We start from the raw sequence: 16,441 nt of genomic DNA on the forward strand, positions 1-16,441 counted from the left end.
TGGAGCGATGGGACAAGACCGTAACTAGAGATTGGATATCACAAAAATTGGGAAGAAAAAGGGGTAAAAATGTAATTAAAAATATTAATCTTTGGCAGCGATTACAGCTGCCAAACTCTTTCTGGGTAAGACTCTAAGAGCCTGTGCACACCTGCATTGTACAATATTTGCCAATTTTGCTTTAAATTATTCAAGCTCTGTCAAGTTGGTTGTTGATCATTGCTAGACTGCCATTTAAGTCTGGCTTAGTTACAGTTTTGACTTAAATCTATGGCAATTCAACATCGTCTTGGTAGGCAACTCCAGTGTATTTTTGTCTTTGTGTTTTTGGTGAATTTGTCTCCCAGTGTCTGTTGGAAAGCAGACTGAACCAAGTTTCTCTAGGATTTTGCCTGTGCTTAGCTCCATTCCGTTTCTTTTTATCCTACAAAACTCCCTAGTCCATACCGATGGGAAGCATACTCATAAAATGATGCAGCCACCACCATGCTTGAAAATATTAAGAGTGGTACTCAGCGATGTGTTGGATTTGCCACAAACACAACTCTTTGTATTCAGTAGATTTCTTTGTACACACACTTCCTTTTCATTCTGTCATTTGTTAGTATTGTGGAGTAACTACAATGTTGTTGATTCATCCTCAGTTCTCTTATCACCATTGGCCTCACGGTGAAATCCTTGAGCGGTTTCCTTCCTCTCTGGCAACTGAATAAGGGATATTCAATGTCTTTAACATTTTTACCCACCTACCAATAGGTGCCCTTTGCGAACCATTGGAAAACCTTCCTGGTCTTGGTGGTTGAATCTGTGCTTGAAATTCACTACTCGATTGAGGGACCTTACAGACCATTGCACTGCATGTGTGGGGTACAGAGATGAGGTAGTTATTTAAAAATCATGTTAAACACTATTATTGCACACAGAGTGTCCATGCAACTTATTTGACTTAAGCACATTTTTACTCCTGAACTTATTTAGGCTTGCCATAACAAGACATTTCAGCTTTTGTAAACTTTTCTAAGAAACATAATTCCACTTTGACATTATGGGGTATTGTGTGTACTGTAGATCAGTGGCACATCTCAAAATAATCCATTTTAAATTCAGGCTGTAATAACAAAATGTGGAGAAAGTCAAGGGTTGTGAATACTTTATGAAGACACTGTACAGTGCAGAGCACTGACCTTATACTTTTGCGCCGTACTGCACCATCAGACAACCATTAAATCGACTCTCAACTAGACTGTCAACCATAGTCAGAGAGCAGAGTAATTTAGCTACACTAGACATGTATAAACAGTGGTCTCTCTACTATAGCTTGATAGATTGATGGCTCACGTCTGTTGCTTCGTAGCAAAGAGTGGGGTTGGAAAAACCTGACCCCAAGATGTTTGATCTCCGTGGACCTCCAGATGCACCCAGAGACAATAATGGATGTCCTATTTGTTCTTTTTTGGGTGTGGAAGAGAGGGAGAGAGAGAGCGAGAGCCGAAAGAGAACCAGGCCCTACGGTTGGCCCGTAGGGACTGGTTCGTCGGTGTCACCCTCCCTATGGTGTGACACAGACGGCCATTTGAACCGGAGATTGGGGGCTTGGGGGTGTAAATCTCCCTCTAGGGCCAGCCTTGACATTCTATTCCCAGATGAAGGCCTCCCCTGCTGGGTGATCCCGCCACATGGGGGCCAGGCGTCCCCAGCCAGATTCATCCGTCACTAGGGGAGCAGCTGTCAAGAGAACACCCAGGATCGAACACCTGCCTCAAGGGGACCTCACCTCTCAGCTAGCCCCCGCTCCTGGCCTCAGCCCCCTCTAGTAAAGCCCGTGAGTCGGGCAACTCCACAGTGGAGGGTGGGAGGCAAAGTCAGGAAAACTCGGCACGTCCGACATTCACGTTAAGACACGTTCACTTGGTGCTCTGTGGTTAATCCATTAGGCCGGCGTAGAGAAACGGACGGAGTTTGTGGTAGGTTACCGCAAAGCCACACATTCTGCAGACCCAACGCAAAAGAGATCAATATGAATCTTCAGATTTCACCTATTTTGATCTTAAAACGATCCAATGTCAAAGACTTGGGACTTAGAGGGTAAATGATTTAAAAAGATTACAACCGCTATTCCACAGTGTGAAAAAAGCAAACCATCCTACTGAATATTCAGATCCAGAAAAGCAGCAAAGCAATATATTATCTGAATCAGTAAAAGAGACCAGGGTATTCAATACATCTAACTGCTTGTGCTCTAAAAAGAGGCTACATACTGAAGAACCCCCTCCATCTATTTGTACATCTGTTTTACATACGGTGGCCAACAAAAACATCACTGGGGTGATTAGATGCAAATGTGATGCTTCATCCATCCATCCATCCACACACACACACCTCTCACTCCCTCTCCCAAACAGTCTTGTTCGAGAGTCCCTTTATCAACATCTTTGAATTGGTCACAGCCGTATTTGCTGGGCTCATTGAACAAGTTGCCTCTAAGCATGTTTTTTTCAGTGCCCCATACAACCTAATAAATGATTAGTATGAGATGGTAAACCAGCGAAACTGACCTCAGATCAGTGCTTAAGGGAAACTGCACCCCACGCGAGCGGCACACGTGAAGCGTATAGTAGCAAACTATCTAGGCCCCCAGACACTTATTCAAGTTGGAAAATCCATCTTGCTTTAGTCAGTAGATTTAAAAAAAGGCCATGACTGCCCGGTGAAACACCGTGAACTCCAGCTCTAGCATGTTCACTGTTTTCAAACTTCTCCAACTCGTATCCCGTCTGTGTTCATTTTCCTCAAGACTCCCAGGTACGGGCACTGCCACGCACTCTGGCATCCATCTCCCCACACACTTGTCAAACATCTGAAAGCCATAGAGGGGATGTTCCACATGGTTTCGATAAGGGCTGGAGGTGAGCTATGGTCACCGAGTGAAGCGCTCTCGACTGTTCTAATGAGTTCTCCATGGAACTGTTACAGTACTGGTGCCCTTCCTGTACAGGTTTCATGTAACCCGTTTTAATGATTATAACAAATACTGTAAGTACACACTGTATTCAAATAAGGACAATGCTATGTTATCAATTAGGTTTAATACCTCCTTCATATCTAATATTTTATAAGTACTTGTAGGTGAAATTAGTAACTGCGAGACGGTACATTTAAATCATGCACAACAATGAGATGTCATTCCAAGCTTTTAAAAATGAATAAAAAATGTATACAAAGGTCTCTCTCATTAATGCCTCAGTGGTATGAGAATGCGACATCTTACTTTTACTCCACGCTCAGAGTAAACATTTTCTTCTCGAGCTGTTTGTCAACCATGTTGCTTTTATTTGGTAGCTGGGGGAGGAGAGAAAAAGACAAATGAAAGAAAACATTCAATCGTAGGAATGTGGCCAGCTCGCAAATGAAGCACAAAGCATGCCCCGAATAACATATTTATATACGTCTTCAATGAGGGCAAAAGGGCTGAGGAAGGTCAACTTACAGATTTAAGGCAACGATGTTTACTCTTTGCCCAAATGCTGAGTGTCAGGAGTTAAAAGGGCCTAGCGTTGATTTATGACCGAGCAGACCTCATTTATTTTCCTCACTACAGTAGTGTTGAAAGACAGTAAACAGATTACAGGGTCTGCTGTAAATCTAGACTGTCATTTATCTGCGTTTAATGTGTTTTACCATTTTATATTCAATCCACTGCAGATGTGTACACTTTCAACAGTTTACTCAGATTGTATTTTCTGAAGTCTATAAGAAAAGAAGCTGATTAAATTGCACAGGGAAGTATTTCTACAGTATAGGTTGACCATGTTGAATTAAAGTGCATGTCAATGTTTTCCCACAGGTAATGGAATTATTAAATTTAATAATAATTAATAATTTAATAATAATTATGATTTAATACAACATTTGACTAAAGTTGAGCATTTTAATAACTAGGGGGAAAAAGCTTGTTTAGAGTGATTAAATTGGTCACAGGGTGGCGCAGTGGTCTAAGGCACTGCATCTCAGTGCTCGAGGCGTCACTACAGGTTCGATTCCAGGCTGTATCACAACCGGCCGTGATAGTCCCATAGAGAGTCCCATAGGGCGGCGCACAATTGGCCCAGTGTTGGCCGGGGTAGGCCGTCATTGCAAATAAGAATTTGTTCTTAACGGACTTGCCTAGTTAAATAAATAATAAAATGCAAGAGCTGAGGTGGCCATTTTGATTCCAAAGGCTGAGTAAAATGTTCTATATGGTCTAGCACCGAAAATTCACTCTAGTCGCCCGTGTTTGAAAACAATGACATTAAGAGCCCACAATGTAACCGTGTTTATTTAGAATCGCCAGTAAAGTTAGTTTGGGGATATTTATTTTCCATAATCGTGACATAAGAAATGTAGCCTTAGTGTCCAATCGATCTCTTTACGAAGGCTAGCCAGCTGCAAAATAAACAGAGCCAGACCCTGTTGAAGGCGACTCAAATTAACTCATGTTCTGGGGATTATTTCCAAAATATACTTACAGTATGGAGGAAACAGTAATGAACAGTTTATGCTACATAACACTGTGTAGGCTACTCAAGAGGACTATACCACAAAGCATGATTTTTATTTAACCTTTTTTAGGATCAATGAGTTAGCCTGTTAACTTTGATAAACAAATAACTTTTTCAACTAATCAGAAAATCAATAGTTTTGGTTTTGGTTGATGAGTCAATTTGATGATGCCCATTTAAAGCTTATCTTTAAAAAAAATGTATTTCAGAATATTTAGGCAAGTTAGCTGACTAACTCATTGATCCTGCTTTGTAGTATACCTCTCTGTAGCCGCATCACCTTTTGGATGCGGGTCCACAGAAAATTATATTTTCGTGTTTCACATGTTGGAACATCTGCTTTTAAAGTCTTTGTTGAACACTGACAAATGAGTCACACATTAAAGTCTGTTGGCTTCCAAAAATAGAATAAACGTTTAAAAGGTGAGAGCGGTCAACTGTTACTTTAAAACATTGAAAGAGGCAAGAGTCTGCTCAAATGTGTAGAGCTGTTTTAACATGATCAGATTTAGCAGTGGATTAAATATTTTACCCCTGCCTTTTAATCGCGCTCCAGAAACCGAATCCGAATCCTTATAAAACAACTTGTCACCCGGACTGTACACCCCCCCCCCCCCCCCCTTCAGTGAGTGTTGCTCCGCCAAATCCAAACGCAATCTAGATTTTGCAGCAGATGACTCAGCCCGAACCTTGAGACGTTACAGAGCTCAGTCGCTAAGAAAACAGACAACAATGCAGGACTTGTTTAGAAGCCAATGCATATTTCAATATCAAGCGAAGTAGTATGAAATCTAAGCCAGGTTAGAGTGCAGCTGTCTTGAATTTACCAACACGCATCCCTGTCCAACTGAACATCGGACCTGCATAATCATGAGCATGAACTGCTCGTGTCTGACGCAAGGAGATTGTTTTACTGTGCCCTGAACGCAAGGCCTCTGGGGAAGCTCGATCTCTTCCCAAATTACGATATGAGAGAGCAGACCAGTACTGACATTAGGCAGGTAACAGCGTATGTATGACAGTAGTGGGGGGATAAATAAGTGCTTGATTTTTTTGTTTTTTTATAACGTTAATACTAAGGCTGTTTGGCCTAGTCTGTCTGATAACTCAAGGATGAAAAGATGTTTTACATCTGCAAAGCATTTATCATAATTATAAAACCATCTAAAAAATCCATTAACAGTCAATTTCCAGAAGAAATACCACAAGGTGAAAGTTTACCAAAACGGGCTTCCTCTCCGGTCTCTGTCCAAAACATTGTCAGCTGACTGACAGACGTTGAAGGAGTGGTGATGGAACATCTCAGAGGAGCTCTATATTCCTGTCCGGGTCCCCTGACTCGCCCAGCTACAGTATGTGCCGAGACATGCAGATGCTTGTTTTACCAGATCACATGACACAGGAGAGATCTCTGCATCGTCTGTGCTTCCCAAAGCCAAATACCCACCGAAATCACAAATATCAGCGAGCAGAGCTGTAGTCCAAACCAACCTGGCAGGAAGGAGTGACCCAGAACTGAGTCAATAAATAAGATGCCTATCATGGCCTATACTCAGAACGCATGAAGCCTGCACAGCTAGCTGACTAGTCACGCAAATGTTTATTATCCTTAATTAAGCTACCTGATAAGGGCTCAGACCTCTGCCGACACTTTTTGGGGGATTAGTACCAGCCCAAGTGAAGCCGTGTCAAATCGCCCTGCTTTAAAAAAAAAATGCTTTTGGAGCAAAGGAATGAATGGGTGTTCAGATGGCCGTTATGGACAGTACGGGACGCTTGGGTGGGCGCAAAGGAAAAAATGGCTGAAAGTCATCAGACCTTATTAGACTTGGATGTCAGGGCCTATTACTTCTCCATGAGTCTTTCACCAGCAGTGCCATTTTATAGCCTCTTGACGTAAAATCGTGTGCAGTCTCATTTGAGTTGAAAATGAGTAAAAAGACACATTGAAAAAGGCTAATTCAAATTCCTTACACTTTTTTCCAAAATGGGTTTCAAGGCAAAAAGCAATTCCATATTTTCACATCACAGTGGCCAAATGTATGGATGGTAAATCCATATGTTAATCTTGAGACAGAGGCTCTGAAGAAGTGTTTGGGCTCCTCAAGGACCTCTGGGGTACTAAGAGACCCCTCATTACCACACTAGCTTTCACACCAGACCAAAGGTCTTTCAATATATTCTTGCTCTCCAACCAAAAACAATCGATGCATCATCTCTGTCACTGTGACCAGAATGTGAGGAAACAGCTGATCAACATTAAGGATGCTCTCAAGCCAAGCCAAGCAGAGGAGTGTTAGGTCCCCCGAGCTCAGACACCGTTTACGCTGCCACGGACTAAACCCTTGGAAAGAGAGAAGCATACTGTATCATCATCTGGCACTTTCCTCATAGCTGTGAGGAACATTTACAAAGACCTCAAAAACAGTGCGAGGAACGAGATCTAGTGTCATGGAAAACACACTCTACTGTATAACCTCTGAGCAACGATACCAGCCTCTGAAGCTTGGGATTCTCAAGTTGGACCTTTTCAGAGAGCCACAAGCAAACCTTGTTTTTATTCCACCCTTTAAAAATGCAACTATTCTATTAGCCAGGGAATGGTTGCAGTTTTTTTTTGGGGGGGGGGGGGGGGGGTCTGGATTCCATTTGAAACTGATTCAAACAATTGTTTTGCATCAGACCTCCTTCTCCAACACTGGGTTAAAGGAAACACTCAGGGTGGCCATGTGGAAAATGGGTTTGTGGAAGAATGTTGGAAGGAACCAAAATGCTATTCGATCGTGATTCCAAGACATTTCTAAAGAGTGGGACTTCCAGTTTCTTAACAAGCATGATCCACCATGTGAAGAACAACAATAAAGGCTTATGGGGATTTGTTCTCCATGTGGTATCAATAGGTTTCTGAAATGTGATAGTTTAGTCTTATTTAGAATGTCCTAATTGCAGAGGGAGTCTGGAAAAATGATTGCTCCATAAGCAACACACATTTTCCATTGGAATTGTTTAATTTATGAACCACATTAACAAATCAGTTCAACAATGAAAAGGAATGAAGAGAAAGTCACAAACCATTGTGGAATTTAATCGTACACTAATTGTTGTTCAAGTTAGTTAGAACTGCCCCATATCAGAACTAAAAGATAGCAGGACATTGTTTAACCTACTTAAATTTGACCTTTGCTTATATACATTTTACAATTGAGAGAAAACAAATTTTTTCATTTTGAAATGTTACACATAAAAGCACCGTTAGTATCTATAGTACACAATCAGGGCACATCAATATCAAAAGACTGGTCCCACACCAACTGCCCTGGCTCTTTGTACAGCTGTTAATGACATTTCAAATGTCACTGTAGGTATTTGAAATGTAGTAGTTCACAGAATATGGGCTCGTGGTACTCTGACATAATACAATTACAGAACAACAAGAATACGTGCCAAGTCAAAAAGCTATAACAATGCATTTCATTGTCTTTAGCATGCAAACATGTTTACGACCATAAATTTGTTCATTAATTGTGGATTCAAACATCCACTCGTGTGCAGAGTGCTGCATTGTGCTATTGCAATGCAAACCAGAGTTCAGGCTTTTGCATATATAACTTATTACAAAAGCAAGTTATGAAAATATTAAATGCACCACAATGCAAATCATTAATTGTACAAAGACATTTAATAAATGTCTGATTTCACCCATGCATCTGCATTGTATAATGTTCATACTAATAGATGTGCCAGATGACAGAATATTGTCCAAATGTTCAACATGAGCCAATATTGATTTGTAGATCCTTTATGTTGAGAAACTAATTGAATAGTGATGTGATGTTAAAATCAGATTTAAAATAAGCTTGAGAACCAAATTATTTAAATGCCAGTATTTGGCATCTATCATACAATATTTTTCAAAGTCAATATCAAAAGGTCCGCAAGTCTACACCTGTATTTCTCCCTCCAGGAGGCTGCCGGCGTCTAGCCTGAAGACCCCCAGCCCAGTCTCTGAGACCACCGGGGAGGCGTTGGGGGTCCGCAGTGTGAGCACCGACAGCGAGGGAGAGAAACTGGGCGTCATGGCAGACGGGGTGAGCCCTGTGTTCCTGGCCAGGGGCGCATAGGCGTATTTGGGGTAGGAGGGCCTCCGGGTCAGGGTGTGCATGCTGCGCAGGGGCATCCGGGGGGGCACGGCCCTGAGGCCTGGCTGCGCCACACCCGTGATGAGGGGTGGTGGATGCATGAGGCAGCAGGCTTCGGACGCCAGGCCCTCGTTGCCCCCCTGGAGGTCCTCGTCGGGCAGCAGGCTGATGTCGGTGAAGACTGAGGCCAGCGTGTGGTAGCGCGGCTCCCAGTCCAGCAGGTAGTCCCAGCCATAGCTGCCCCGGAGCTGCTCCTCCGGACACAACAGCGAGCTGAAGGAGCCGTCCACCGAGGCCTGGCTATCCGAGAGAGGGACGTAGCCCCTCATGCTTTCCTCCATGTCTCTCATCCTGACCCGCGGCAGCATCCCCTCCCCCCCTCCCTCCTCTTTGAAGGTGTGGAGGCTCTCGGAGCTCTGCATCCCTGTGGCCAGACATGTGCTGGAGACCGTGGTTACGACCGTCCCTGGGTTTTCATCCTCTGAATGGCAGGAAAGCTGGTCCGAGTCCTTGGGCACGCCAGAGTCAGGGACCCTTCTGCTCTGAGCCGAGTCGGCCCTCTTGCGGCACGGGTACTCATTGATCATCTTGATCTCATGGTCCTCGGCCGTCTCACCTTCTGCCGAGCCGCGGCCGCTTGAGTCAGAGTTCCGGATAGGGAAGGATATCTCCCTCTTCACTCGGATGGTGATGGGCGCCCTCAGCTCCCGCAAGCCGATGCGCTGTTGGGCACCGCCGGTCCTGCCGAACGTGCCGGTGTTTAGGTTGGCTGCAAGGGCAGCGGCCTTCTTGATGGCGGCCTCTTTGGTCTTGTACCTCAGAACAAGGGCCACGAAACTGACGAGTAGGAGAAGGAAGATGGCCAGCGACACGCCCAGAGTGACTGTCTGGACACCGAGGGCCACCCCGACGAGAGCTTCAGCCGAATTGGAGATATTGACTGTTACCAGGCTGGTGGTGGACCTGGAGTCCATTCTGGGACTGCCGGCTGTCACCAAGAGCTCCACCACGTCCTCGTTGGAAAAACTTCCTCTCTTGCGGTACACTGGGCCCGAGACGAACACTGCGCCTGTTGTTTTGTTGATGGAGAACAACTGTGAGGGGTTGACAAGGGAGTACTCGACCATGCCATCCAGGCCTCCGTCATGGTCCATGGCCATAACGTGGCCGACCGTCTGCCCCGCCTTGGCGTTCTCTGGGAGGATGAAACGGTACTGCCTCTGGGTGAAGACGGGACTGAATTCGTCCGCCCCTTCGATGGCCACCTGGACCCGCACGGTGGCCGCCTGTTCGCCTTTGTCCCTGGCCTCCACTATGAAGCAGTAGTCGCTCTCCCGCTCGAAGTCAAAGGTCTGCCGGGTGTGGATGTCCCCAGTGAGGTTGTCAATGGCAAAGGCCTCCTTCCTGTCAGGGCTGCCACTGCCGTAGTCCATGAAGCAGGAGGACATGATGGAGTAGGTGAGCTGGCCATAGGGCCCGGCGTCTTGGTCGATGGCATGGACTGAACAGGTGGGGGTGAAGGCTGGAAGGTTCTCCGGCACCGAGCAGTTGACTACGGGGAAGATGAAGTAGGGTGAGTTGTCATTCTCGTCCAACACCATGACAAAGACCACGGTGAAAGCTACTTTACGGTTTCCAGGTTCTCCCCCGTCGGAAGCCTGGACGGTCAGTGCGTACTTGGAGTCTTCCTCGTAGTCGAGACTGTGGTTGACCTCCAGGGTGCCGGTGTGGGGGTCTAACCTGAGGTGACCCTTGCTGTTGCCTGAGATGATGTCGTACCGGACCAGACCGTTAGTTCCGCGGTCAGGGTCCTGGGCGGTCACCTGAACCAACCTGGTGCCTGCTGGGCTGCTCTCGCTGGCCTGAGCGTGGTACTCTGCGCTGACAAAAGCCGGCACGTTGTCGTTGACATCCGCTACGGTCACCGCCACAACCGCCGAGCTGTTGAGCGGAGGCGAGCCACGGTCAGAAACTATCACTGTCAAGATGTAGCCCTCAGTGGTTTCGCGGTCCAGGAGTTGGCACAGAACCAGACTCCCAGCGGTCCTCTGCTGGCTCTCCGTTTGGACCGCACCTACCTCTATACAGAACTTCCTGTCCTCGTTGCCACTGGCAATGACAAAGTCCAGGTTTGTGTTTTCGTACTCCCAGTCCAGGTCCTCTGCCCAGAGGGTCAGCAAGGTGGTGCCGACGGGGGTATCCTCAGGGGGGCTGACCGTGTAAGCGTCATGCTGGAAGAGCGGGGTGTGGTCGTTGGCGTCCAGGACCACAATGTCCACGGAGGTGACTGTAGAGCGGACTGGGTCGCCCCAGTCTCTGGCCTCCACCAGGAGCTGGATCACGTTACCGTTGCTGACATACTTCAAGGGCTTGTTGGTGAACACTGACCCTACAAGACAAATGGGTTTGGAGTTAGCCATCGTCTCCAATTTGAAAACAGTGAAAAACATCTTACTAGTGTTTTTAGTCAACTGAAAGGGCTGCAGATCCTTTAGATATTGCTTTATTCCTATGCAGAATTTAAAAGCGCTATCAAAATAAAAATGTTATCATAATTATTAGACAAACACTCAAACTGATCTATTTTAACATTGTCTAATGTAGGGTTTCAGCTGTCCACTCAGTCTACAGCTACTATCAGGGAGGCTTTACCATGCTGACTGTCAATAACGCACAGCTCTCTAGCTGTTATTATGGTAAAGAACAACCTATCAAATAGAGCAACGTTGGTGGAATTTCCCTTTAATCAGGAAAGTCCCTGGTGATTAAAACTTTTTTTTTTTATACAAGGGAGACCTGGCAACCGCAAAACCTGTACAGTAGAATAAGATCACTCACTACCTCATGAGTTGCAGCCATAGCTTAGTCTAGAAATCTGAGCGTAATTACATTTCTCCCGCCCGATTCCTCAGCTTTATAGCAAACCGAGTGGCGGGGCCGCCTTTTGACTGAAACCCAAATTCAGGATTGTGTCTTTAATGCTCTCTATAGAAGTGCGTTCTGTAGGCTTTTTGCTGAAGTTCCTTTTGAGAACGTTGAACTATCAAATGAGTTTACTGATGTGAGCACAGTAAATTTAGACTGAAAACGAGCAAGATTGGTATTTTTCATTACATAGAATCGAACACTACTGTATAGTCAATCAGTTTGGGATATCGCCCGGCCTCCTGTAATATTGAAACTTATCTTGAAACACATAATTCACATAAGTTAAAACATATGAGTGCTGGAAACATGAGGAAACACAAAAGAACGAGCCAGTATCTAGTTTCTGGTTCGAGTTAGGATTAAGACACGATTCTGAGAGGCTCAATTCTAATATTGACGCCAATCCAAATTTCACTTCCCATTAGTTACTCGCACCACAAAACATGGAGAACACATTTCTCAGATATTAAAGTCGCTGGCCCTCGAAAGTAACAAGGTGGCCCCAAAAAAATATGTTTCAATAAAGAAAAGAAAAAAAGAGCTTTGAGAATGTAATGGTCTCTTTTAGCCTCGTCGGGTTCAATTAGTCTTCTTCACTTGTTGGGTTGGGGAGGGCGAAGACTTTGCTTCCCGAGACTGGATATAACAGGACAGATCCGGCTCTGAAGCAGACCTTTATATTAGTGACCTCTCATCAGCAATCTCTCCCACTCCCCCCTTCTTTTTTCTCTCTCCCCCCCTCCACTCCTTCACATATCCAAGCCCGTAAAAAGAGAAAGGATGGATGGAGAAACTGAGGCTACTGGCAGTGTGAATACTCTGAATAACCCTTGATGTGTAGAACCATTCAGAACTGGGCATATACTTACTGTTGGCGCAAACCCCCATTTCTTGGCCAACATGCGTAAAATAAGCGCGTCGCGCCAGATTTTTTTTTATTTTCAACAAGGGAATATAAAAGATGAATATGAAAACCGGGCTACCAGACAGTCTTAAGACGTGAACCTTGGGAAGCATGTGGCAGTAACTTTTCTTCTCCTACTACATTTTGACAGTCTGAATCGTAGGAATTAAGAGAAGCACATTTTGTAGCATCGCGGGAGGATTAGGCCTATTTCTTCAAGACCTAGCAGCAGCTATATAGATTCAGCCTTGGAATTTCTGACTGACTCGTCCTTGGACTCTGGGTATGATTGGGAGAATGGTCCCGGGTCCATTAAAAACATTTTCACAAGGCCTCTGCCAAGAGTTCGCACTTTAGAGACTTCGTGCCTAAATAAGTACTTCCATTGTTACCCTTCAATTTGATAAAAATTGATTTAGAATGGACTGGATGGTACAGTAGTTAGGGCCGTAGTCTCTGGTACGCATACTGTATGTACACGTCGGCATTGGGTTATATCCGGCCTACACATTCTTCAATGACACATTCTCCCTCCAATCTCGGTCATACATTTTTCTCTTAAATAAAAACACTAAAGTATATATATTTTGTAATTAGAACAGGCGAGTTGACTATATCTGGCTAATTATGATGAAAGCTATTCATGTACTGTTTTACATTATTTAACTTTAATCTAATTGGTAAATCTAATAGTGCTTACCGTTGTCTGGGTGTATGTAGAAGCCGTGTAGAGTTGACGAGAGGAGTCTGTAGCCGAGTTTGCCGTTAAGCCCAGAGTCTCGGTCCGTGGCAGCCACAGTCAGGATCAACATGTTGGCAGGAGACAGTTCTGGCAACTTCACCTGATGGTGCAAACAAACAAACACATCTCATGTCAATTTCCAGGAGAAAATAAATACATTTATAAACATCTCATTGAGGACTCAAGGAGAACTTGGAGTCACAAGACATCACTGAGGGAGTACAATGGTGTCAAATGGATAGATCAGACATTGTCCAACTTGACATTCAAATCCCCTCATCCTCTCAGTGAGTCAGTCATGTTTACATTTTAAACGACTTCATTTCTGCCTCCTATATAATTATTTTTTGCTAATGTGTAAAGGCTCACCACAAAGTAGATGTGTGTGTGGTGAGGGATTTGTGTTCCATAACTATAACTGTCTTGTAATGCATCATTAGTGAAATACCAAACCGATTGCAGTTCTAGCTACCTGGTAGAAGTCCTGGGAGAAGACGGGCACGTTGTCGTTTACATCCAGCACTTGAACCAGGACCTCGGCCGTGGTCTGGTGGAGGGAGTCCGAGGCCCACACCACCAGCCTGTGCGTCGTCTGTTCCTCATGGTCAAGCTTCTGCGTCAGGGTCACCACGCCCGTGTAGCGGTCAATGGCAAAGCTCCCGGCAGCGCTGGCATTGTCCAAAAAACTGTAGGTCACGGTGGAGCTGAGGTCCACATCGTTGGCGCTTACCTGGGTCACCATGTAGCCCACTGGGAGGTCTGGTGACCGACAAGATAACAGTGTAAGAAGTATTTAGTACCAAATAGTCTATATAGTCAAACGCACACAACTTGTTAGGGGGTACTGGCCTGGCCTGAGCCGAAGAGCAATTGTGTGTACGGTTCCTACTTCATCTCTACAGGTTTTTAGAATTACAAATTAAACTGAAACATTATCTCAAGTTGACAATTCTCTTGTAAATCTCTGTCAATCAATAAAATCTTCTGCTATAACACCTGATTCAACTAATCATAAAAACTTTGGTTAGCTGAATCAGTGTGTCAGTGAGGGGCTGGGAACTGCCTTATGAGCAAAATACATTGGAAAGACATTGAAAACACATCTTTTGGTTGGAAATACCGATTTCAACTAATTTTGCTCATTGGGTGGGCTTGTCTCCCAAGCAATTTGTTTCAGGAAGTGATCTTCACTCCTTCAGGACAGTGGCATAAGGATAGAGCTTTGCCTCAGGCACAACAGCCCGTGGGACTGTTACAAAGAGGTACTTCCTTTCAGCGCCAGCTACCAAATCTTGGCCTGCTGTGAAGATGCTTTAAATAAATAAACTTTTTTTATTTATTAATGTGATTAGAAAATGTAGACTGAAAATGGTTACCCCATTGGCCCTGATCAAAAGTAGTGTACTGTAACAGGAAAAGGGTGCCATTTGAGAGAGGTGTCTTACTCTCTGCTATGACCACAGGCTCCATGGGGGGAATGGCCGGGCTGTTGTCGTTGATGTCCACCACCTGGACCCGGACGGTGGCGGTGCTGCTAAGGGGAGGGCTACCCCTGTCTGACGCCTGCAGTACCAACCTGGGAACACAACACCACAAGGAAACGCACACCATTACATTACTAGTACTCCAACTAGCCAGTGTAGGTAGAAGACGTAGAGATCGATAGACATATATTGTATATACTGAACAAAAATATAGAAAACGCAACATGCAAAGTGTTCGCCCCATGTTTCAAGGGCTGAAATAAAAGACCGCAGAAATGTTCCATATGCACAAAAAGCTTATTTCTCTCCAATTTTGTGCACAAATGTGTTTACTTCTCTGCTAATGAGCATTTCTCCTTTGCCAAGATAATCCATCCACCTGACAGGTGTGGCATATCAAGAAGCTGATTAAACATGTCCATATTGTGCTGGGGACAAAAAGCCACTAAAATATGCAGTTTGGTCACACAACACAATGCCACAGATGTCTAATGTTTTGAGGGAGTGTGCAATTGGCATGGTGACTGCAGGAATGTCCACCAGAGCTGTTGCCAGATAATTTAATGCTAATTTCTCTACCATAAGCCACCTCCAACGTTGTTTTAGAGACTATGGCAGTACATCCAACCGGCCTCACAACCGCAGACCATGTGTTACCAAGCCAGCCCAGGACCTCCACATCTAGCTTCTTCAACCGCGGGATCGTCTAAGACCAGCCACCCGGACAGCTGATGAAACTGAGGAGTATTTCTGTCTGTAATAAAGCCCTTTTGTGGTGAAAAATGAATTATTATTGACGGGGCCTGATGAGTGCTGGGCCTTGTTTACGGGGGTGCAACATTATGAAACGTTCACAAAGAAACGTGGCCTCCCAAACGTGGCCTATGGCCTCCCAGTCCCACAAATGGCTGCGCCCCTGTCCTGTCATGTGGAACCCATAGATTAGGGCTAATTTATTTATTTAAATTGACTGATTTCCTTCTATGAACTGTAACTCAGTAAAATTGTTGAAATTGTTGCATGTTGCATATATATTTTTGTTCAGTATAGAAAAACACTGAGTATACCAAACATTATAAACACCTTCCTAATATTGAGTTGCACCCCCTTTTGACCTCAGAACAACCTCAATTCATCAGGCCATGGACTCTACAAGGTGTTGAAAGCGATCCACAGGGAGGCTGGCCCATGTTGACGCCAATGCTTCCCACAGTTATGTGAAGTTGGCTGGATGTCCTTTGGGTGGTGGAACATTCTTGATACACACAGGAAACTGTTGAGCATGAAAAACCAGCAGCGTTGCAGTTCTTGACACAGACCGGTGTGCCTGACACATACTACCATACCCCGTTCAAGGGCACTGAAATCTTGTGTCTAGCATGTAGGATTAGATACACACAACTCACAATACATTGCCATAGCAAGTGACAACTCTAATAGTAGCGTAAAGTGTAATGTAAGCTAGCGTACTTGTAAGAGGAAGTGATTTCCCGGTCTAGAACAGTGTTGGTGACAAGGATCCCGCGCACAGAGTCGATGATGAACGCCTCGTTTTGGTTACCAGACAAGATGGAGTACTCAATCTGACCATTCACACCCCTGTCCGCGTCAGAGGCAAACACCTACAACAGGAAGAAAAGCATTATAGAGTAGGGAAGCCTATTTCTACATAGCCAATACCCAGCGTAAGCATGGCACATTAG

The 16,441-nt window shown here is 44.8% G+C and overlaps 1 protein-coding gene across 1 annotated transcript in view; it reads right to left on the minus strand.

The window, feature by feature from the left end:
- Positions 1-7,526: 7,526 nt before the first annotated feature.
- The window catches only part of dchs2 (dachsous cadherin-related 2), a 53,527-nt gene continuing 44,612 nt past the window's right edge, over positions 7,527-16,441 (minus strand). Inside the window, exons 16-20 of the mRNA XM_071407018.1 lie at positions 16,209-16,360; positions 14,700-14,830; positions 13,727-14,013; positions 13,213-13,354; positions 7,527-11,069 (exon numbers count right to left, since the gene is read on the minus strand). Of these exons, the coding sequence (XP_071263119.1) occupies positions 8,482-11,069; positions 13,213-13,354; positions 13,727-14,013; positions 14,700-14,830; positions 16,209-16,360 (3,300 nt within the window). The 3' untranslated portion in view covers positions 7,527-8,481. The remainder of the gene's footprint in view (positions 11,070-13,212; positions 13,355-13,726; positions 14,014-14,699; positions 14,831-16,208; positions 16,361-16,441) is intronic.

The sequence above is a fragment of the Salvelinus alpinus genome, chromosome 6 (genome assembly GCF_045679555.1).
Source record: "Salvelinus alpinus chromosome 6, SLU_Salpinus.1, whole genome shotgun sequence".
In the NCBI taxonomy this organism is placed as follows: Eukaryota; Metazoa; Chordata; class Actinopteri; order Salmoniformes; family Salmonidae; genus Salvelinus; species Salvelinus alpinus.